The sequence below is a fragment of the Euleptes europaea genome, chromosome 9 (genome assembly GCF_029931775.1).
Source record: "Euleptes europaea isolate rEulEur1 chromosome 9, rEulEur1.hap1, whole genome shotgun sequence".
NCBI classification, from domain to species: Eukaryota; Metazoa; Chordata; class Lepidosauria; order Squamata; family Sphaerodactylidae; genus Euleptes; species Euleptes europaea.
The window spans coordinates 64,091,456-64,114,869 of record NC_079320.1 but is presented as its reverse complement, the minus strand read 5'-3'; the positions used below and the strand labels follow the sequence as shown (position 1 = coordinate 64,114,869).

At 43.2% G+C, this 23,414-nt stretch overlaps 1 protein-coding gene across 1 annotated transcript in view; it reads left to right on the top strand.

The window, feature by feature from the left end:
* Positions 1-2,684: 2,684 nt before the first annotated feature.
* TUSC3 (tumor suppressor candidate 3) overlaps positions 2,685-23,414 on the top strand; it is a 168,723-nt gene continuing 147,993 nt past the window's right edge. The window contains exon 1 of the mRNA XM_056855197.1: positions 2,685-2,795. Within this exon, the coding sequence (XP_056711175.1) occupies positions 2,688-2,795 (108 nt within the window). The 5' untranslated portion in view covers positions 2,685-2,687. The remainder of the gene's footprint in view (positions 2,796-23,414) is intronic.

Below are 23,414 nucleotides of genomic sequence, written 5' to 3'. Positions count from 1 at the left end.
GAGGTTTTTGGGGCGAAGCCTGAGGAGGGTGGGGTTTGGGGAGGGGAGGGACTTCAATGCCATAGAGTCCAATTGCCAACGTGTCCATTTTCTCCAGCTGAACTGATCTCTATCGGCTAGAGATCAGTGGTAATAGCAGGAGATCTCCTGCTAGTACCTGGAGGTTGGAAACCCTAGCAGGATCTAGTTAAAATGGGGATTTGAACCTAGGTCTCCCTAACCACCACACCCCACGGGCTTCTAATTGCATTAATTAAATTGCATTGGCTATCTGCATCCTTCTCAAGTCAATGTTATATGTTTACATGACGATGCGTTTATCTTCTGTTTAGATGAGTAGGTCAACATAGGTTTCTCTTCGCTATTGGAGGGAGGTTTTTGGGGTGGAGCCTGAGGAGGGCAGGGTTTGGGGAGGGGAGGGACTTCAATGCTGCTCTGAGCCCGGCCTTGGCCAGGAAAGAGCAGGTTATAAATAGGGTTGCCAGGTCCCTCTTAACCACTGGCAGGAGGTTTTTGGGGCAGAGCCTGAGGAGGGCGGGGTTTGGGAGGGGACTTCAATGCCATAGAGTCCTATTGCCAAAGCAGCCATTTTCTCCAGGTGAACTGATCTCTATCAGCTGGAGATCAGTTGTAATAGCAGGAGACCTCCTGCTAGCACCTGGAGGTTGAAAATAAAAGTTACAGCCTGAGGCTTCAATAATGCAATATATTCAAAGATTATAAAAAGGGCAAAGTTTACTGAATTGCCTTTGCATATGTTTTCATCAAACAAGCACATCATACCGGAAGCTTGTTCTGCTCAAACGGGGGATTTTCATATGAAATTATGTATATTTATACTTGTAACCGTTGAGCTGTTCTTGTTTAGCATCAAACCATACTGCTTTGTGAAAACAATCAACAAAACAGTCTTGTGAAAATAACAAGCAAAGAAATATATGTGAGAAATACGGTATATGTGATTGATGAAAACATATGCATAGGCAATTCAGTAAACTTTGCCCTTTTTATAATCTTTGAATATATTGCATTATTGAAGCCTCAGGCTGTAACTTTTATTTTCAATACTAGTACTACAGCTTTATGTTTACTTATATTGAGTACCTGGAGGTTGGCAACCCTAGGTCAAGAGAATGAACGGGCTTTTTTGCAGGATTATATTTATTGAGGCTGTTTGCAATCCTTTGCACACTTAATTAAGAGCCAGTACCACTGCATATAGAGAGCCCCGTGGCGCAGATTGGTCAGCTGCAGTCCAAGCTCTGCTCACCACCTGAGTTCGATCCCAACAGGAGTCGGTTTCAGGTAGCCGGCTGAAGGTTGACTCAGCCTTCCATCCTTCCGAGGCCGGTCAAATGAGGACCCAGCTTGCTGGCGGTGAAGGGAAATTGACTGGGGAAGGCACTGGCAAACTACCCCGTAAACAAAGGCTGCTTAGGAAACGTCGGGCTGTGACGTCACCCCATGAGTCAGGAATGACCTGGTGCTTGCACAGGGGACCTTTACCTTTTACCACTACAGTGGGCAGGTACCAGTTCTGTTCTCCTTTATCTTTCATACTCGTTCATGTTCTCCTTTTATCTTTCATATCTTTCATACTCAATAAACCATCTGCCACATCACCTTAGATGACAGGGGAAGGCACTGGCAAACCACCCCGTAAAGCAGTGGTTCCCAACGTGGGGCACGTGCCCCAAAGGGGGAAATTTGATTTTTAAGGGGGGCAATTCAAGAATGAGTTATTAACAGTGATTTTTTTTCTTTTGCATTTCTTATGGTTCTTGGGGCCTCATATACAGTATATAAATATATATTGCGACATACACATTTTTTAAATTAAAATCAGAATGTACACGGCTGTCAGCTGGTGACGATGGAGAAGGGGGAAAGCCCGCTAATAGAGAGGAGCGGTGAATAGGAGTTCACTTTTTGAATAATAAGAATTATATGTCACAGGGGGTGGGGGCATCAGGATTTTAGAGATGCTTAGGTGGGGCATGGCCCAAAAAAAGGTTGGGAACCACTGCCGCAAACAAAGGCCCTTTATGCATGGGAGGTTTTGCCTTGGATCTGCTGCTCTCTAGGTGCCCATTTCGCCCATCCAAATTCTTCAAACTCAACAATAAGCCCCCATGTAGAGTTCTGAGAATCTGGATGGGGGAAATGTGCAAAATCCAATGCAAACCCTTCCACGCAGAAATGGCAAAGGCCTGCCTAGGATGTGACGTCACCCCACGGGTCAGGAATGCTTGCACAGGGGGCCTTCCCCTTTTTATCTCTGAAGGCAGCGCGATGCCCTTCTGAGCAGACTCGTTTCGTATAAGGGCATAGTAAGGGACCCCAAGGCTACATTATCAGTGGCAAGATTTGTTTCAATCCTTATATCCCTCCAACACTAGATACGTGCTGCTCAAGATCAACGGATCAAGGAGCTTCTAAGGGATAAAAGGAATATGCAAAAGGACAAAGTGGGGGGGGGGCGGGGGCGAGAGGGCGCCAGAGGCGCAGGAGCGGAGCAAGCCCGGGCCGCGCCCAGAACACTACATTTCCCAAGATGCTCGGCCCTCCCGAAGAGCGGCTCGAGGATTGGCTCCCGCCGGAGCCCAATCAGCGAGGAAGGAGGCGGCGGGGGATAACGGCGTTCGCAGGTAGCGGGCGAGAGGCTGGTTGGGCGCCGCTGGGGAGGCATGGCAGCGTCGCGGCGGCTCGGGCCGCACCTGCCCGCGGGGGGCTGCCTGCTCTTCCTCCTCCTCTTCCTCTGCGTCGAGTTCGGGGGAGGCCAAAAGAAGAAGGAGGTATAGAGCTGTTCTCTTCCCCCCCCCTCTCTCCCTCTCTCCCTCCCGTCTCATCACACCCGTTCCCCTCCTCCACGATGCAGAATCTTGGCTTCTGGTTGCTTCCCAGCACCTCTTGTGTTGTCCATATGAATGGCTGCGTGCAAAATATACCGGCCTCCTTTGTCTTAGCAATTAAACTTTCTTTCTTTCTTTCTTTCTTTCTTTCTTTCTTTCTTTCTTTCTTTCTTTCTTTCTTTCTTTCTTTCTTTCTTTCTTTCTTTCTTTCTTTCTTTCTTTCAATTTTTTTATTTTTCTTCATTTAATATATCAACAAAAACAATATAATAATAATAATAAGAAAAACAAATAGTGTTTCTTTATATATTTTTATTTTTCTTCATTTAATATATCAACAAAAACAATATAATAATGATAATAAAAAGAAAAACAAATAGTGTTTCTTTCTATATATTTTTATTTTTCTTCATTTAATATATCAACAAAAAATATAATACTAATAATAATAAGAAAAACAAATAGTGTTTCTTTATATATTTTTTATTTGTCTTCATTTAATATATCAACAAAAACAATATAATAATAATAAGAAAAACAAATAGTGTTTCTTTATGTTTTTTTATTTTTCTTCATTTAATGTATCAACAAAAACAATATAATAATAATAAAAAGAAAAACAAAGTGTTTATATATTTTTTAGTTTTCTTCATTTAATATATCAACAAAAACAGTATAATAATAATAATAAAAAGAAAAAACAAATAGTGTTTCTAATTTCACAATCAAATGACTAACCCCCTCTCCCTCTTCCATCTAATGTAAAATTGTATAATCTTTTGCTAACAGAACTAATCCCTGAAGTTTTCTTTCTTTTTTTAAAAAAGAAACCGCCCTTAAAAAAAAAAAAAAATTAAAACTCACGTTCAAAACCAAGCCCCACGCGCTTTCCTATTAGATTTCCTTCCTAGGAGTGTAGCCCTCCCCTCCTCCTTCTCATTGGCGGTTACCGCACTTTGTATTCCCAGTGGTGTATTAAGAGTGTGAAAATGTTGTAAAAAACATCGCTTTAAAAGGTTTTTTTTTGGATACCACGGCTTATGAATGGTTGGATGACATCTTCACAGCTAAAGAGGCCAAAGAAAGTGCGAACAGTATTTTTTTATAACGTTTTCAAACTCTTAATACATCGGCGGGAATACATAGAAAGTGCGAACAGTATTTTTTATAATGTTGTTTTCAAACTCAATACATCGGTGGGAATACATATAAAGTGCGAACAGTATTTTTTATAACATTTTCGAACTCTTAATACATCGCTGGGAATACAAGTGCGGTAACCCCCATTGTTTGTCGCCTTTATCCCTTAGAAGCTCCTTGATCCATTGATCTTGAGCAGCATGTATCTAAAGTTTGAGGGATATAAGGACTGAAACAAATCGTGCCACTGACAATGTAGCCTTGGGGTCCCTGCCACTTAGTTAAAAAAAAAAAAAGGCATTATGCCAGACACAGAGGCATTAGATTTATATGTTAAAAGGGGAGAGATATAACGTGATCACAGTTCCTCGTAAAAGCGGCATTCCAAGAGGGCCTGAGCTAATAAATCTCTAGAGCCAGAAGAGCAAGGACAGGTCCTTCTCGTTGTTTCTTGCAGTTCACAGGTTGAGCATATGAGAAAGGGGTTGAAGGTTTCTGACGATAAGGGTATGAAAAGCAAGACATATGTGTGTGTGTTCTACTCAGTAGACATGCCACCACCCAAAAGAATATTTGGAATTAATTGTGTCCACCACATATACGTTAGATTGCACATGGGCTTCACCCCAGTGCCAATATTTGATTATTGTGAATACATAGATCTGTGTTTGACAATATTTCTAGCACGGTGCAAGCAGAGTAAATGGTGTTGCTGGAAATTGTGATGCAGGATCGCATCAGGCAGTGCCTTTGAGCATGTGAAGACTGTCTCGTCGGGTGTAATTGCCACAAGATTGCACGTATTGTGAAATGGAACAATTCTGGGTCACAAGGTGTCATTTCAATTATTCCTTTTAAGTTGTTCTTCCGCGGTCTTGCTATTCCCCCCAAATTCCAGTGTTTTAAGGCCTTTTGTGATACTTCTGCATCACTTAGATAGTTCTGGGTTTCCTTGCTCAGAGTACATGTGAGTCTCACTTTTCCTTCACGTTACCGATAATAAAGACCTTCCTTTGGTTCTGCATTAGCATTTACCTCCATGGATTAGCAATACCGCTTTGTAAGTAGGCATTGGAGGGTGGGAAAAGAGCTTCTGAGTTATATTTAGTAAGGTAAATGAGTTATCTCTGAAAACTCTTTAACTTATAGGAGGCTTCTAGAGGGCCTGTTTGTTGGCTAGGGTAGAAAGTTCCTTCATTAAGAGCATTTGTAGTTCACACCTAAGCAATGTTGCACCCTTCTATACCTGTTGACTTGAGTGGACTGAGAAGGGTGTAACTCTACTTAGGATTGCCAGTGAGTGAGATCAAATGTGGCTGATTAACTTTCTGACATTATGCAATGATGATAGACATTAGGTGAGGTTAGAAATTCTAAATTTCAGTGTACAACATGTGTGATTCTCTTTGTTTTCTGGTTCGTGAGCCCGTCAGTAATTGTATCTTACCTCGTTGTATCACATTGTTTGTGGTCATAGAAGGTAGAAACATAATTTAAATGTGAGCAAAATGTTGTCATGTAAACAAATACTGTGATGACTGGCCTTAGCAGTTATTATTAGAGAAAGATTTTAAAAAGTAAGAGCCCGATGCTTATCTGCTGCCTGCATTAAGGGATTCGAACCTGGGTCTCCGATATCCTAGTCCGACACTCTTAACCGCATAAATCCTGTGTATACTGTAGACATGTACAACATACTTTCAAGGACACCTTTTTGTTTAAATGTAAATAATTTTGGCAACAATTCATAGGTTATAATGTGTTTAGTGGTAATATATTATTTTAAAAGTCCAACGTTACGACATTTGAGTTGATATTCAAATATGCTAACAATCCTACATATTGTGACAGTATGAGAGTGTTTCTGTCCAATTAATGAACTACAGAATTGATCTTCTACCTTCCATTTTTATTTTTTCCTATTTCTCAGATGGCAAAAATTAGGAGACGCGCTGTGGTAGTATAGGGTGAAACATTTTGCAACTTGTCAAGAATTGGGTGTATTTGAAAAAAATTTCTTATTAAAAAGAACTCAACATACTTTTAAATTCCACAAATCCTAAAATAGTAGGATTTTATATGCTAGCTAAGTTCTACATGATGCATTTTATATTGTTAAGTCACTAAAGTAGGTTTAGGTTTGCTGGGAAGAAGAGTTGGTTTTTATACGCCGACTTTCTCTACCACTTAAGGGAGACTCAAACCAGCTTACAATCACCTTCCCTTCCCCTCCCCACAACAGAGACCCTGTGAGGTAGGTGGGGCTGAGAGAGTGTGACTTGCCCAAGGTCACCCAGCTGGCTTCATGTGTAGGAAGGGGAAACAAATCCAGTTCACCAGATTAGCCTCTGCCGCTCATGTGGAGGAGTGGGGAATCAAACCCAGTTCTCCAGATCAGACTCCATCGCTCCAAACCACTGCTCTTAAACACTACACCATGCTGTCGTATGGTAAACGAGAGCTATGGTTTTGAAAATGTTGTAAAGCGGACAGCAGCATGACTTGGTGGCAGCCTAAAGATAGGGATCAAACAAGAGAAGAACCCATAAAGAACATCAAGACTTTGCCCTGATCTTCAGTTGTCAGTGGGTATGACGTGTGCACAAGAAGAGAAAGGCTTGTGAAGAAAGGTAGAATGATCCATCTTGGACTTGTTGCATTTGAGGTAGTAAGCTTGAAATATCCAAGGGGGAAAAGGAAGGTGGACATACATGGTTGGTTGGGGGTAGAAAGCCTTTCTCTATCAGAAGATGTCATTCTCCATTCTCCATACTGGTCTTGATCCCTTGACGAAAAACTTGGCAGAAGGGATACATAGGATCCATCCCTGAAATTCTTTATAAATGCTTAAAAAGAACTGTGCATTGTTGATGCCATTATCTTTGCAAATGACATTATCCTGAGACGGAAAGTAAGAAAACACTGGAATTTCCTGATCTTGTCCATGAAACGGAATGAGGAAATCTCTGAATCACCATTGCTCAGAAAGCACTGGATAAAGAGAGCAGGATGAATTGGCAAGAGGCAATATTGAGGAAAGCCTGCCTCCAATTTAAATCCAGGAAAAAAAAATAGGCTTTGGATATCTAAAGTTTGAAAAACACTCCTTTGCCTGGGGAGATGAAATGTTCTCCTCCACTCTCCTCTCTCTCTCAATTTGCGGCTATTCTTCTGCACTTGTAAACCTTTAAAAAAAAAAAAAGCAGCTGTTGTTCCAATGAAATGGATTCCTGCACCTCTTTCCTTGGACTCGCTCATGCCCATACACCTTTCTGCCCATGGGAACTCGGGAATCAAGCATTTATTTTTTCCCAAACCTAGCAAGCCTGCTATCTCTTGGCCTTCCTTTCCTTTAGAAAAAGAGAATCTCCAGTCAAAATGCAGCATGTGCAGAAAAGTCTTGGAATCAGACTTCGGATCAATTTTGTCTTAATTGTGCTGCTGTTGACTCTTGGCCAGGTTGCTATTACTGGAGAACAAATGAATGCCAGTAAACAGTAAAAGGTGAAGGTGTCCTCTTTTGCATTTTTGGACCGAATTCAGAAGCTGCTTGCTGAGATTCTCGACGAAGGTAGCTCTGGCCAATGAAATAGACGATGGACTTCTTCCACTGGAAAGAGCACGGCAAGGAGGAATCCCTAATTTTAGATGTAACTCTGCCTTTCAACAGTCTTCTGCCCGTGAAGTTTGCTTTGTTTCCCACTCCACCTGGTTTCCCGCAGAGATGACAAAGGAATACTTCAGAATTTCTGTGCCGAAACCTAGTTCACAGAGCCTTTTCCCGTGTGTCAAAGGCTTTCTAAAAATTCTTGAATAACAAATATTCTTCTAAAACTCTGGGGTGGGATGGGGAGGAACAGAGGATGACAGAATTGAAGTCAGCCATGTGGTATTTCAAACACAACCAGAAAGCTGAGCTTGTAGTAGAGAGCTTTTTGTTTTTTTAAAAGCCTTTTGTCCATTCTTCTATGCAACATCACAAGCTGTTTGAACAGTGGCTAGCAATATAGTATTGGGCGACGATGCAGGGCTGGGTTTTTCAGTTCTCTTCTGCACACTTGAGCTCTTGTTTGGTTTTCTTCAATTTATATCAAAGCACATTTGGATACATTTTTCTGGGTTTCCTTTCTCCCCCACCTAAAAGAAAAGATACATTAGAGTAAAACATTCTAGAGCAGTGGTTCTCAACCTTTTTTGCTCCATTCCCCCTTTCACCATTGTTCAGAATATAATTCCCCCCTTCCCAAGATAGTCTAACTCAAAAGGTGCATTCCAAATAATATGCATATTTGCTGAATAGTGGTCCCAATTCCCCCCCCCCCCCGAACCCTAAAATGCGCCCCTGGGGGAATTCCCCCCTTGTTGAGAACCCCTGTCCTAGAGCCAGCGTGGTGTGGTGGTTAAGAGTGGTGGACTCTAACTCTGGAGAACTGGGTTTGATTCCCCACTGCTCCACATGAGCCGGGTTGGTTTTCCCACTCCTCCACGTGAAGCCAGCTGGGTGACCTTGGGCTAGCCACAGCTCTCTAGTTCTCTTTGAGCTCTCTCTGCCTCACCTGCCTCACAGGTGGGGAGAGGAAGGGAAGGAGATTGTAAGCCATCTCTTCTTCTACTACTACTTTATGCTTAGGGATGCCAGCCATCAGATGGGACTTTTCCCCCTCCTCGGAGTCCAGGTCTACCGCCAAGGAAGCCAGTGGGTAGACATGGCCTCCCAATGGGTCTACCAAAGGAAGCCCGCCCCGCCCAACAGCTGATAGGCGGGGGGGCAGGAACCGCCGAGCCTCCCGCCCAGCAATCGCGCGGCTAGAGGGGAGGGGAGGCTTTAGCCTCCCAACCATTGTCGGCAAGGGAAAGGGGGACCCAGCCATTCTCCACAGCTGGGGGGGGGGGAGAGACAGTGCACCCGCTCGCCCGCTCTCTCTCTCAGGCGCGCTGGCTCCGCAGCCCGACTGCCGGCACGAGCGGGTGCGAGAGCAGGGGCTCGGAACCAAGTTCGGAGAGCCGCACTCAATGGGCCAAAGAGCCGCATGCGGCTCTGGAGCCGCAGTTTCGAGACCCCTGGCTTAGACCACTGAAGAAGGCTGTATGGCCGAAACGTGTATGGTCAGAGTCTAATTGTGTGGTTTTATGTCATTGTGTTATATGAGCATGTCAATTTGGTAGGCATTTGCAGGGCCTTATATGTGGTATTAGATTTTATCCTGAAATAAATATATTCATATTTTGTACTGACATAATTTTTAGATTGTATCACCTTTGGCCTTGGAGGTTTATTTTTTCTTGACCTTTTGGGTACTTAATTCTGAGATTGGGATCGGCCAGATGACTTCCCCTTAGAATAAAACAACCTCTGAGCATAGCACCGAAACAGCAGTTGAGCAGTAAACAAGATGAATGTTTGCAGGACTTTTAGGATTTGGGGCAAAATCCTCTCCTTCCAACACTACTTTTGTCCTGAAAAACAGAATGAGCAAACATTCAACAAAGCCCTAAATATATCACCTTTTGGACAGCCGGAATGGAATACTGCCAGTGCTCATTTGTTTGTGTTCACTGTGAATATATGCAAGCTTAACTCGTGTCCACTGATTATTATTGAGGCCAGGCTAGAAAAAATAGGTTAATTTAAAAACTGTAACTGTAATGTTATCCTACCCTAGTTGTTAGCAAGTGATAACATGTATAACCTCTAGAAGAAATCAGCCAATTAAACACCGTGGAAGAAAGCTACTGTGCACTGTCTTAACTCTTTTCTAGCTTTAGTTTAAGTTTTATAGTCATGGTGCCAATTCTCACATTGTATAGTAGACATATAACCTGTGCATGGCTTCCTCTAGTTTTCCTTTGGTCCCCATTCAAGACAAAGTTAGACGTAATTAGGAACAATGGGCTTTAAGTGTGGTTAAAAATCTGGAAATGTTAGACATGGGTGAAGTTATAGGAAGCAATACTCTTTTTTATTGCAGTAAATCCAATGGAAATGTGTATAAAACATGCTGCATAAAATTATATGAGTGAGAAGCAAGACTTCTGAGGAAACATGCTTAATTTTTTAAATTTTTGGCATAATATTTGAACCACATTGCATAAAAGTGAATCTTTAATCCTATACCTTTTTAACCCCCCCCCCCCAAATCCTAAGCAAAACAATTTGGTAACCTATGGTACACCTGGAAGGTATTTGTCCTGTTTTTTTTTTTTACAATTCAATGTCATGTTTGCCAATTGAAACGTAGCTGTGAATTTCAGCTAGGCTTTATAACTTAAGCTTGTCATGGCCTTTGGTAGGTTTGCCCTGTATGAAGAGATCCTCCTCAAATTGGGTGCCAACTTTATTTGACAACTATGTGAGGAATACTTTGTGCACCTTGTGGCTGTTCTATTTGATGATAGCATACCCATAATTTGTCAGCTTATCTTTGGGATATCTACTTCTTGCCTTTGTTAAACTCGATATTACCCATAGGATATTTACACTTTTTTCATAGTGCGGTAATTATAAAGCCATCCTAGTCTCCCAAAGCAGCTAATGCATTGTTTCTGCTTCTGTTCTTGCATCTGGAGGTAAATAACAGTACCTGCAGAGCTTCTTATTCCATTGGCAACTGTTCCTAATGGCTCTGAGAAGAAAGCGAGGTGGTAAAGCTGCTGATGGATCCTGATGCAAATCAATTTAAGAACAGGGAAGGACTTGGTCTTTGAGTAAGGTGATGTGGCAGATGGTTTATTGAGCATGAAAGATGTAGTAAAGGAGAACAGAACTGGTACCTGCACACTGTAGTAGTAAAAGGTAAAGGTCCCCTGTGCAAGCACCGGGTCATTCCTGACCCATGGGGTGACGTCACATCCCGACGTTTCCTAGGCAGCCTTTGTTTACGGGTAGTTTGCCAGGGCCTTCCCCAGTCATCTTCCTTTTACCCCCAGCAAGCTGGGTACTCATGTGACTGACCTCGGAAGGATGGAAGGCTGAGTCCACCTTGAGCCGGCTACCTGAAACCAACTTCCATCGGGATCAAACTCAGGTCGTGAGCAGAGCTTTTGACTGCAGTACTGCAGCTTACCACTCTGCGCCACAGGGCTCCTCACACTGTAGTGGATAAGAGTATAAAAAGTGAGCTGAGATACCACAAGTCAGATATCTTCTCAGTCATAAATTCACTAGGGAGCCTTAATGGCACTTCAAATGTGCCTTTCCACCTCCATGTGGCAACCCCATTTGTAGTAGTGCAAATAACCCGTTAATGATGAAATAGTGACAATTAAAACAGAAAAATATAAGAAAATTGTGGTAAATTTAGGGGAGTCAAATGACTAAGGTAGGTCAAAGGTGAACTGAAACTGACATCTTGTGTGGCAATGCTTAAGGGGGTATAGATCTGGCACAGGTCTTGTGAGTCAAAGAATTGAAAGTCTGAGCTGAGCAAAACAGTGGAGAAGGTCCTGTCATACATACTCACCTGGCTGTACTTCTGACAGTGATGGGCTTGTGCTGGTGACCAGCATACACTGTTAGAATCATGTGGGAGTAGGTGGTCTTTAATATTTCTGGAGACGCAAGTTAAAACAGCTGCAAAAACTCTGTATTTCATCTTCATTTAGCCTGGAAGATGGCTTAGGGTTGCCAGCTCTGGGTTGGGAAAAGCCTGGAGATGTTTGGGGCAGAGCCTGAGGAGGATGGGGTTTGGGGAGGGAGGGACTTCAATGCCATAGAGTCCAATTGCCAAAGCAGCCATTTTCTCCAGGTGAACTGATCTCTGTCGGCTGGAGATCAGTTGTAATAGCAGATTTCCAGCTAGTACCTGGAGGTTGGCAGCCCTAAAGATGGCCTTGGCCAATCCATTCCATTGTGACCCCTGACTAGACAATTGTAAGGCACTCTGTATGGGTCTGCCCTTGAAGTCAACTGAAACTCCAGTTGGTATGGAATGCTGCAGCTTGGTTTCTGTTGGGAGTTAGGTGGAGTGTACATACTACATGCATCCTGCAAGCACTTCATTAGCTATCTGTCAACTATTGGGTTCGATTCAAAGTGCTGGTAATCACATACAAAGCCCTTCATGGCCTAGGGCCCACATATCTGCAGAACCACCTCTCCTGCTCTCCTCCACCATGAATCTTGGCGCATCTGAGCTAAAGCTTCTGTAGGTGCCACAATGCAAATGGTAAATATCTAGCGCTGCCCATACATGTGTAATCTCTGTTACGGTTACCACCTTGTGGAATTGCCTGCTTGAAGGCTCTCACATGTCCATCATTCCCCAAACTACCACTGAGCCACAGGCCCTCCTTGGTGCAAAAAAGTACAAGCTTTTAATACAGGGACAGTACCTCATAGTTTTAAGGTTGTCTGGGTCTGTTTAATTATTATATATTCCAATTGGATATGTTACATGTTATCTTCTGAACATGTGTACCTGTACCAGGGTTGGAATTGTGCCCTTTGTTTTGGTAATCTCTTAAAGAATATTGAAATAAATTGATTTCAGGAGTACTGGTGGGTGCGATGCCTGAAAGTACCATCGTTCTGTGGAATTTTGTCAGATCGTAGCATATATGAATAAAAGAGTTCTGTATTGGAAACACTCTTCAAAAAGACAATGGTGGTACCTTTTTTTTTTGTTATGCCCAATAAATGAAAAAAAATTGTGCTTATAAAAGCCCAGAAGCACTCCTGTAATTAGATTATGTGGAACTTTGTTCCCATCCAGATGTCTGTAGTTGGCAGGACAGTTGCTGCAAGACAGATCAGCAACTTAATTGATCTTTCTCACCAAACTGTGCTGCAAGGACTTCGGCAGCACTTCTGGAGCAGCCACGTGGAAAATGCAGATTGTTTATTCCAGTTTAAGGTTGTTCTGAGTAAATCTTGTCGTAATGAATTGGACTCTGCAGTCACAGCGAAAAGGTGCTCGTTGCTTGTAAAACGTATTTCAAAATTGGTTGGATGCTTCGGGCTGGGTAATAAAAGGAGAAGAAAATAATTGTATCGAGATTGCATTTTAATAGGCAGGGTTTCTTGGACCCTTTGGAAAGCCTGCTTCAGCCATAGTATAAGGTAGGCATGCCAGGTTTCTTCGCTCCACTGGCGGGAGCTCTTCAGCAGTGCGCAAGCCGCGCCACTGCCTTGCGCGACGCACCCGGAAGTGATGCGGACGCTCTATCAATCTCTGCCAAAACTCTGTGGTTTCCATAGAGATGACAGCTGCAGTTGAAAAGGAAAGAATGAAAATATGGTGGCTTAATGGAAACGGATCAAGTTAATGACTTCCCATAGGTTCAGCAAATTACCATGACCATTTTTAGCTAAACAAGATGAAGAATGTTTAACCATTGAATTCCTTAGGCCTGGAAAGCTTCCTGGATATTGTACAAGAAATAACAATGGCTGTTTAGCTTGGAAAGAAGGCAGTTAAAAGGTCTGTAAAATTATGCATGGTATGGAGAGAATGGACAGGGAGAAGCTTTTCTCCCTCTCTCATAATACTAGAATGTGGGGTCATCTGCTGAAGCTGGAGAGTGAGATCTTTTCAGCCCCCCACCATCAGCCTTTCAGGGGTCTCAGGACTGCTATGGGTAGAGGAAGGAGCAGAAAACTTGCCTCAGCAATTGCCTTCAGCTTGCCATCCCTAGGGGGCAACTATTTGTTTTGTTTGTCAGAAGCACAGTAGATCAGGTGGGCACTGTACAAGTTTTAAAAGCCATGCTTTATCACTATTTTATAATTTTATTTTTTTCCATTACAGGTTTGTGTGTTTTGGAAATGCAATTCTATATGTAGCCCCAAGTTTGACCATTATGACTTCAGCACTGGTAAATATTTATGATAATGTGGACCTCTAAAGTCTGGGGATAAATTTAGCAGAGGAGAATGTCATAAGCATACCTTTACAGAAGTACTAATGGTATGTGTCTTCCTGGACCATGGAGGTAGGATTGGAAGAGTACCAGTTCAGATAAAATTTCCCTTGAAGACCAGATACACAGCTTGGGTGTGTTGTTTAATCCAACCCCACAAAATGTTGTCTGTATCGCGGTGCGGATTTTGCCAACTTCATTCCGTGTAGATAGATCGTGATGAGTAGCCGTGCTAGTCTGTCTGTAGCAGTAGAAAAGAGCAACAGTCTAGTATCACCTTAAAGACTAACAAAATTTCTGGCAGGTTATGAGCTTTCATGAACTGCAACTCTGAAGAAGTGAACTGCAACTCAGGAAAGCTCATACCCTACCAGAAATTTTGTTAGTCTTTAAGGTGCTACTAGACTCTTGCTCTTTTCATTCTGTGTGTCAGCTGTATCCCTTTTACCAGTCATTCACACCCTGGTACTATCTATCTATATATTTTGAGGATTTATATTCTGCCTTATCTAAGGCTGAACACAGCGTAAAATAAACCAGAGATAAAAATAAGAGTTGGTTTTTATACCCCCCCTTTTCACTACCTTTAAGGCATCATAAAGCAGCTTACAATCGCCTTTCCTTCCCCTCCCCACAATGGGCACCTTGTGAGGTGTGCGGGGCTGAGAGAGTTCTGAGAGAACTGTGACTGGCCCAAGGTAACAATACACCCTGTCTAAAAACAATCTAAAAAATCCAGTGACCCATTAAAGCAAATGAGGGTTAAGTAGAAGGATATTACCAATAAAAAGAAAGAGCAGCTTTGCAGGCCCGATGAACTGTGAGCGGAGGAGGCATCTTCTGCGCTTCAGTCGTGATTATTGCAATGCATTAAAAAAACTGAAGCTGCCTTTGAAAACTGCTCAGAAATTATAGCTGGCCCATGTTACTACACAAATGCAATCCTAAATAGCGTTACACCCATTGAAATCAGTGGGCTTAGAAGAATATAACACTGGTCAGGTTTGCACTGTTAGATTATTACTATTAAGTCCGCGTGGAGGAACACACGAGGTTGGAGACGGAGTTCCAACAGCAACCGCTTTACTGTACGAACAAGAACAGAACTAACTACAGTGACCAGACCCCTGCTTATATGCCCGCTTGGCCGCCTGCGGCCACTCCCCCCACAACCGTGATTGGGGGGGGGGAACCCCAGTAGCCAATGGGAGCATACAGTTCAGGAGCCTTGGGGAACTGTAAGCTGCCCAAGGGTTTCCCCTGATGCAATTACAAGGAGCTTCATTCCTTTGATTCAATCACAAACACACGCACACAAAACAATTACCTTCTACAAAATGCAATCCATATATTTTTTTTCTTGGTATGTACAGCCTTCCTTGGTTTTCAGTCATTTTCAAGGGGGGTTGCCAACCTCCCTCCAGATGGTGGCTGGAGAGCTCCTGCTATTGCAAGTGATCTCCAGGCGACAGAGATCAGTTCCCCCGGAGAAAATGGCCACTTTGGCAATTGGACTCTATGGCATTGAAGTCCCTCCCCTCCACAAATCCCGCCCTCCTCAGGCTCTGCCCCAAAAACCTCTTGCCGGTGGAGAGGGGGGACCTGGCAACCCTAGGGCCCATTACAAAGTTCAGGTTTTGATCTATTTAGTTGTCTGGAACCAGGATCTCTAAAGGACTTTGGAAGTTGGACTGTATGGCACTATACCTCATTGAAGTCCCCCCTCCCCAAACCCTGCTCTTTCTAGGCTCCACCCCACAAATCTCCAGTTATTTCCCAAGTTGGAGCTGGCAACCTTATTTTCAGGGCACATTAGGATTACAAACCTCCAGGTACTCGCTGGAGAGCTCCTGCTATTACAACTGATCTCCAGCCGATAGAGATCAGTTCAGCTGGAGAAAATGGCCACGTTGGCAATTGGACTCTATGGCATTGAAGTCCCTCCCCTCCCCAAACCCCGCCCTCCTCAGGCTCTGCCCCAAAAAACCTTCTGCCAGCGGAGTGGGGGGAGCTGGCAATGCTAGGGCACATGACAAAGTTCTGGTTTTGATCTATTTAGTTGTCTGGAACCGGGATATCTAATGGACTACCCCCTCACATGTGTACCTACCCACCTAAGATCTTTGTCTGGGGGTCTTCTCTGGGTTCCCCTGCCTTTGAAGGTATACAGATCCCTGCCAGAGAGCAGATAAGTTCTGGGCATCAGCTCCAGTTGTGGAATTCCCTTTCCAAACAAATATTTACGATGTTTACTACATGTCTATCAACTTTCAAATGCTTGGTCGACTCTGGTTACTCGGACATCCGATAACAATTCACTTCAATTTTTAAAACATGTTCTTATTTTATGCGGTTCTATTGCCGTTTCCTTTTGTTGTCATTGATGTCCAGTCTATTTTTAATGATTTGGTATTTTATTGTTTTATTTTGCATATAACTACCCTTAGGATTTTCAGCAGAAAGATGAAGGGAAAGCATACTTTAAATAATGTATGGAAGTACTAGGAACAGGGTTTTTCTCCACATATTTTTTTCATATTTGCTTTCAATATCTACTTTGTGTTGTGTAGAGATTATTTTCCTTGTTTATGGCAAATCCTCTGCATTACTCAATCAGAACCCACAATTGTGTAACATCCTTATATGTTCATATCTAAAGATGAATCTATTTATGGCCAGATTGACCCTCCTAAAGCATGTGGCATTGTTCATTTCTAACTGACAGAGAATATTCTTAAGAAATTATTTAAGCTTTAACAGTTTTTTTTGTTAGTACATTCATCTTGCTGTGCTTTATAATACACTGGGATTGGTGCCCTGAAGCCTCCTCTGCTTTCTTATACTGTATTATTCAAAATTCATTTCAATAAGCTATCCAATTTTCATTTCCCAAAGTTGGCTAGGACTATGTTAGTGGAGGAAAAAGGACTGAATTAAGTATCTGAGAAGGGGGGGGAAACATGATTGCATGCTGTTTTAATGTAATTGGAGCCTATTGCCACCCATGCTAAAGGCTCATGAGAGTATATCTTAGCTCAGAGGAGTCAAAACATTATTGCTTAAAAAGGCATGTGAAACTCATAACCCAGTGTTGGGACCTGCTGCAATCAGTATATGTGCGTACAATAGGATGTATTTGCAGTGAAGGGAATGCCCTTGCTGAGGACTACAAAGGACAGCCGAGTATGATGCTAGGGTACCATTTGGGAAACAGAGTAGCAGGGATGTAATCCCGTTCTTGTGAGACCAGTAACCTTTGATGGGGTTGGAGGACTAAAGGGACAGCACGTGTCTGTCAGCGCAAGGATTTGAGAAGACAGCAGGGCACAGCAGTGGAGAAATGTCAGCGAGTGAAAAGGGAAGAAAAAGCTGGTCAGTATGATCGCTCGTCTTCTCTCTGATCCAACACAATCGCTGCAGCTTCATCTGTTGCCGACATACATATCGCTATGTGAGTGAAGGGTTAAGGGATCAGTTGAGCTAACAGGTATTCTCTATGAGTGGCCAAAGGTGAGAAGGAGGTCCTGGGAATATTTCCACAGGAGGAAAGGGGTGAGTTCTGAGCTGGGAGACAGCGTGTGGGAGAGGTTCTTTAGTTATCCCATTGAACTGAAGTTTGGGTGGGAGTTACTAGCTGTCCCAATTAGATTACTGTGGATTGAACACCTCTTGACAGGGAATGCTAATGTAGGCTTGGTTCTTTTTACGGTCTGATTCTTTATACCACTATGATCAGTCATTGAGAAGCTTTGATGAATTATCTCAGGGCCACATTCGGTGTGAAGTTTAGTTCTCTAGTGCTACTGTCCCCAGTGAGTATGATGCAGTTTTGCCTCTTTATGCTGATGGACTCTCAACCTGGCAGATGGCTCAAAACTCATTTTCTGAGCCTCATGTGACTGGAAGGGAGCAGCTGGTCTTGATGTCAAGTTGGGAAGAGGGGAGGGGAGAAAGGCAGGACAAAATGAAGGCATTGGCAACAAGCAGGGTCAGATTTTTCTCTTAGCAACTGACCCCATAGAACATCCAAACTGACCCCCTAGAACATCCCAACTATCTCTAAATTTCCTCAAGTTTTAAAAGCAGTTAAGGACAATCTCAGGATTGAATAGCTTTTCAGAAACCGATCCATTCATGCATTCATTCGTCTGCATCATACTCTTCGCACAGATAGCAGTTCGACTCAACGTTACAATGATGGCTGTCTACTCTGGAGCTCCCCTGTCAAGATGCCCAAACTCCACGTGGTCTTTGATGGGTTCTGCAATTATTCCACAGAATGCAGCAGGAGAAGCAAAATCATTCAAAGACTTCGCATTCCAGCTGCTTCTGCAAATGCCAGGATAGAATAGCACATTGCCATTAGGGTATTTGAAGGCCTTGGCTGCTCGCTGAACCCTGAACTGGATATCCTGAAACCAGCAACCTCTTCTCGTCAAATCTCCATGATCCCTCCTGGAGTAGCGGTCAGGCTCTCCTCTTGGGCTTCTCCGTGATGAATTTCTTGTACGTTTGGTACAGAAGCTAGAAATGCTGTAAAGAGCCAGCGTGGTCTAGTGGTTCAGAGCGGTGGTTTGATGTGGTGGACTCTAATCTGGAGAACCAGGTTTGATTCCCCACTCCTCCACATGAGTGGCAGAAGCTAATCTGGTGAACCAGGTTGGTTTCCCCACTCTCGCACATGAAGCCAGCTTGGTGAACTTGGGCTAGTCACAGTTTTCTTAGAGCTCTCTCAGCCCCACCTACCTCACAGGGTGTCTATTGTGGGGAGGGGAAGGTGATTGTAAGCCACTAACTCTTCTTCTTCCTTCTCCTCCTTCTCCTCCTCTTCCTCCTCTTCCTCCTCTTCTTCTTCCTCCTCTTCCTCTTCTTCTCCCCCCCCCCATTATTCAACTAATTCATATCCAAGCAGGCAGTATTCTGGTGCTAAAACCTTCCCACTGGATCCAGATTTTGATTGTACTTTGATGTAACTGGCATTGTATGTTATTTAAAAAGCCAATCAAACAGTGTGTCCATTTTTTAGCTCACTGTTACAGTGGTAGCCTGTCAGTTGGTCTAAAAACCATTAGGAACCTAGAATGTTAAAAATGCCATTGGGGTAATCCATTTAGCCTGAACTACTACCGTAAGCAGCTGCTTCTACCCAACAGTACATCAAGGAACAGAAGTATTTTGATTTATTGTTTTTACATATGCTGTTGGTGGATGTACTTCTAACTGCAACCATCTATCTTGGGGGAAATGGGATGTATTAATCAACAGTTTAAAATAGGATCGAATAGCACGTTTTCTCCGGAAGCAATTTCCCTTGACATATTTTGGGGTTGCATCGCAAAAGCAACTGGGAGGCAAACTTGGGAAAACATAAATGAATTTGCAGAAGCGTATAAGAATTTGCATGCTCCATCTAATTTCAACTTCTTGCCAAAGTCGTACTGAGGAGAATGGCATGGATTAGCCACTGGAATATGTAGGTGTTTTACAAATGGCCATGAAGCCACAATGCCTTTCTAAGTGGCCATTAGTTTATCCCCAGAACATGGTGGTGATAGCCATCTTCTATTATTGTAACCATTTTTAGGATTTTGATGTGTGTGTGTGTGTGTCAAATTTGTGTGTGTCAAATGTTTAACATCACCTATTGAGCTGTTGCCCCATTGACCTCTTTGGAGAGCCCCTTTCAATTCCTTTTGCCAGCCCCCTTGGAACCTTGCTATCCTGAGCGATTTGGGTATGAACTGTAAAGTTGGCGAGTCAGAACGCAGAACCGTATTCATCAGTTTAGGCTGTGAAGATTATGTGAGCATGACATTTTGGTCTAATCTGTCAAAACATGAATATGGGGCGAGAGGAAAGACTGAACAGTTTTGACCCTCTGTTGTAAGAAAGCTTTCACTGCCTTCTCTACAAGTAATAATGTTTGTGTTGTAAAAAAAAGAAAATATTCCTCCTATGCTGCCTTTACCACTGAGTTGTAAAATTCCAGAGATCTTGATGGTAGTATTGCAAGGAATGGCCAAACAGCATGTGTGTTGCCAGTAGACCCAACAGTAATATCCTTCAGCAGCTGCTTCTGAATATTACTTAAAGTTTTATGACCTGGACTAATAATCTGGATTCTGTCCAGTAGCTGTTATGCACTAATTGGAAGAGAGAGAGAAGTAATGCAATGAAAATGATCCAGATTGTTTGGAAAGAAATATACAATATAATTAGGGGGCTGCAACTTTAATTGGTCGATTAATCATCTGAATTTCAGGTGATTAATTGATGGGGCAATTTTAATCAGCAAGGGCAAGTTTTAATGAGCAGACCAAGAGTTTACGGGCATTTTTTATTCTTTGAGGATATTTTTGTTCTGATGTGTTATCACAATAGGAAACAAAATAAAAGATATTAATTGCTTTACAGTGAATGGTAGCTTGGGTTTATGATATTAAATTTTTCTCACTTTCTTGATATCTCAGAGGCACTTATCATGAAGTTTTGGTATTATGTAGATTTAAATCTAAATCAATTAGTCTGATTAAAAAGCATACAACCAACTACAAATTATTTAATTAGCCTTGAATAATGCCATATGTTTGGAACCTCCACACTTGGGATGGCCCTGATCACAGGTTTTTTTGGGGGGTGGGAATGAAGTTACAGACTGAGTTTTGGGCAGAGGCTTTAAAAATCGTGAGAAGCTGGGGTGGAGATTCTTGTGGGGGTGTTTTATTTGGCACCCGTGCAAGACTCTGCCAGCCAAGCTCTGTATCTCTTCTCAGTTTGCAACCAGAATAAAAGATCAAAGTGAGTAACTACGTATGTGTTGGTTTTGTATATGTATGTCAGGTTTGCTTAGTATATGGGCACAAAATGTGGCTTACAGTGCAATCCTGAAGGGGCCGAAAGAGGTTTGCAGGCGGCATGACCCCTGCGGCGGGGTAAGTGTCACTCGCACTGTCTAAATGGGCGCTTTCGCCACCGCAGGGCCACTTACGACGGCACTGGGGGGGCCGCGTGGCAGCCTGAGGCATGGGTGCAGGCGCAGCTGCCACACAAGCATTTGACCAGCACAAAGGATTGTGCTGGCACCAAAGGGGGCATTCCAGGGGGGGGGGCAGGACCGACTTTAGTCAGCTCCCTGAGCCCTTTTGCCCCAGGGATGCCCTCTTTTGCCAGAGCAAGCTTGCACCTGCAAAAGCGGTGGCACAGCCCTGTGAAACTGAATGGAGCAGTTTCATGGGTAGGGCTGCCAATCTCCAGGTACTAGCTGGAGATCTCCTGCTATTACAAGTGATCTCCAGCCGATAGAGATCAGTTCCCCTGGAGAAAGTGGCCGCTTTGGCCATTGAACTCTATGGCACTGAAGTCCCTCCCCTCCCCAAACCCCACCCTCCTCAGACTCCGCCCCCCAAACCTCCCGTTGTTAGTGAAGAGGGACCTGGCAACCCTATTCATGAGGTTTTCAGTAAATTACATTTTTGGCTTTGGCACCAGGCCAGCAAGCTGCTCAGGAGGTGGTGCGACTGCACTGTCCCTGGCTGGGCCTGCCACAACTACCCCCTGTTTAGGATTGCTCTGCTCATGTGTTGGGTATAGTTGCCTTATCAGTAGGAGTTCTGGAATGTTCCTGGTTTCATTTCTTAACATTTTGTCAATGCTGAATGCTAACAAACCAGAGGGTTTCCCCCCCCACACACACAATGTTTTCTGTTCTTTGTTGTTCCTTGTTGTTGTTTTTTATGTCCATATTCGTCATACTGATTTACTGATGTACGAACAATGACAAATTTGTGCATATTATAGGAACTGCAAGGAAACACAATAATATATTAATAAATAATCCCACAATTGAATCAATCAACATTAAAAAAAATCGGAACTTTGAGGCTAAAACATGAGAAATTCAGAATCTCACCCCTGTTTACTTGGAAACAGATCGTGTTTTATCTGACAAATGTTGATCATCTTTCACTAGTAAGTTGAGTCTAATGGAAGTGTGTGCTACATTGAGATCATTAGGAAGAATTTTCTAATAGTTAGAGAGGTTACTCAGTGGAACAGGCTTTCTCGGGAGGTGGCGGGCTCTCCTTCCCTGGAAGTTTTTAAGAAGAGATTAGATGGCCATCTGTCAGCAATGCTGATTCTATGACCTTAAACAGATGATGAGAGGGAGGGCATCTTGCCTATATTCTGGGCATGGAGTAGGAGTCACTGGGTGTGTGGGGTGGAGGTACTTGTTCATTTCCTGCATTGTGCAGGGGTTTGTACTAGATGACCCTGGTAGGTCCCTTCCAGCTCCGTGATTCTATTCTATGATCAACACAGTCCTAATGAAATAAATGAGATCCTAGTAGAGTAACATAGTGGCCAAGCGTGGGAGCCATGAACCAGCTGCCGTAAGGATTACTGATGTCACGCTTGTTGAGCACTTCGGACACCTGGGATGCACTATTTCTTACTACTGGATGGCTCCCTTAGGTTTCTGAATACTGTGCTTGCAATCCTGAAGCATTTGAGCTCATGCTTTTTTGGAACAGTGGCTATCTCAGCTTTTTTTTATGTTTCGAAAATCAAGGGGGTTGCCTTTCTGTCAAATCAAACCTGTATATTTGGAGCCAACCCCCCCCCCAACCAAAATCCTTTGCTTGAAAAGAACAGTTAATGCAGCGTGCTTTCATGCAGAACTCATGCTTACTTTGCTATCAGAGAGTAAATTATAAGTTTGTTAGCTGAAACAGCAGTTTGTTTTCAAAGCAATTAAAGCTCGGCGCTGTTGTTACATGAAGAGAGATTTTTTTTCCACACTTGAAATTAAATGAGCAATTTTCATATGCAATATTGTCTTGGGTAACTGTTATTTTTCCTAAACTGTCTCACCAAACCCCTTTCTTTGGAGTTTTGATTATTCTATGCTAACTGCTGCTGTATGTAAATTCTGAAATTGCAGAGTATTGATGAATGGCACTTCATATCTAAAGCTCAAGTTCCTAAACATGTAATACAAAATTTGAACAACAATACCATTTGGGGGGCAAATCACCCGTTTCGTAGCTTTCATTCATTTTAGATTTCAGCGGTAACTTTCTGTTCTTAAAGTTATGCTAGCAGGCGTAATGGTTTCACTCTGCCATTCATCACTGTCTTAGTGGGGGGGATTGCTGTGTCCCCCCCCCAAAGTGAGCAAGTAAGTGTAGAATCTGTATCCAGACTTACCTTTCTTGCCCTGCAGCTGTATTTGCCACATCTCCACCGTTATTGCTAATACCACCCTTGTCTGTTAGAGCCAAGAGTGACAGGCCTATGATCCTCTTTCAAAATAAAGCAATACAGCAGGTAGTGTGCATATGTGTGCACACATGTGTCCTCCTTTTAGCTTTAAAGTCAGTTCTGGCTATAGTGGGTACCTGGAATAGTGCAGCAGTAGATCTGGTGGTAGGCACCAGTGGCTAGAAGCAGGCACTAGTCCAGGGGTGTCAAACATAAGGCCCGAGGGCCGGATCCGGCCCCTTGAGAGCTCTTATCCGGCCCGCAAGCCAGCTGAGGCAGCCACCACCCCACTCTAAATCTGGA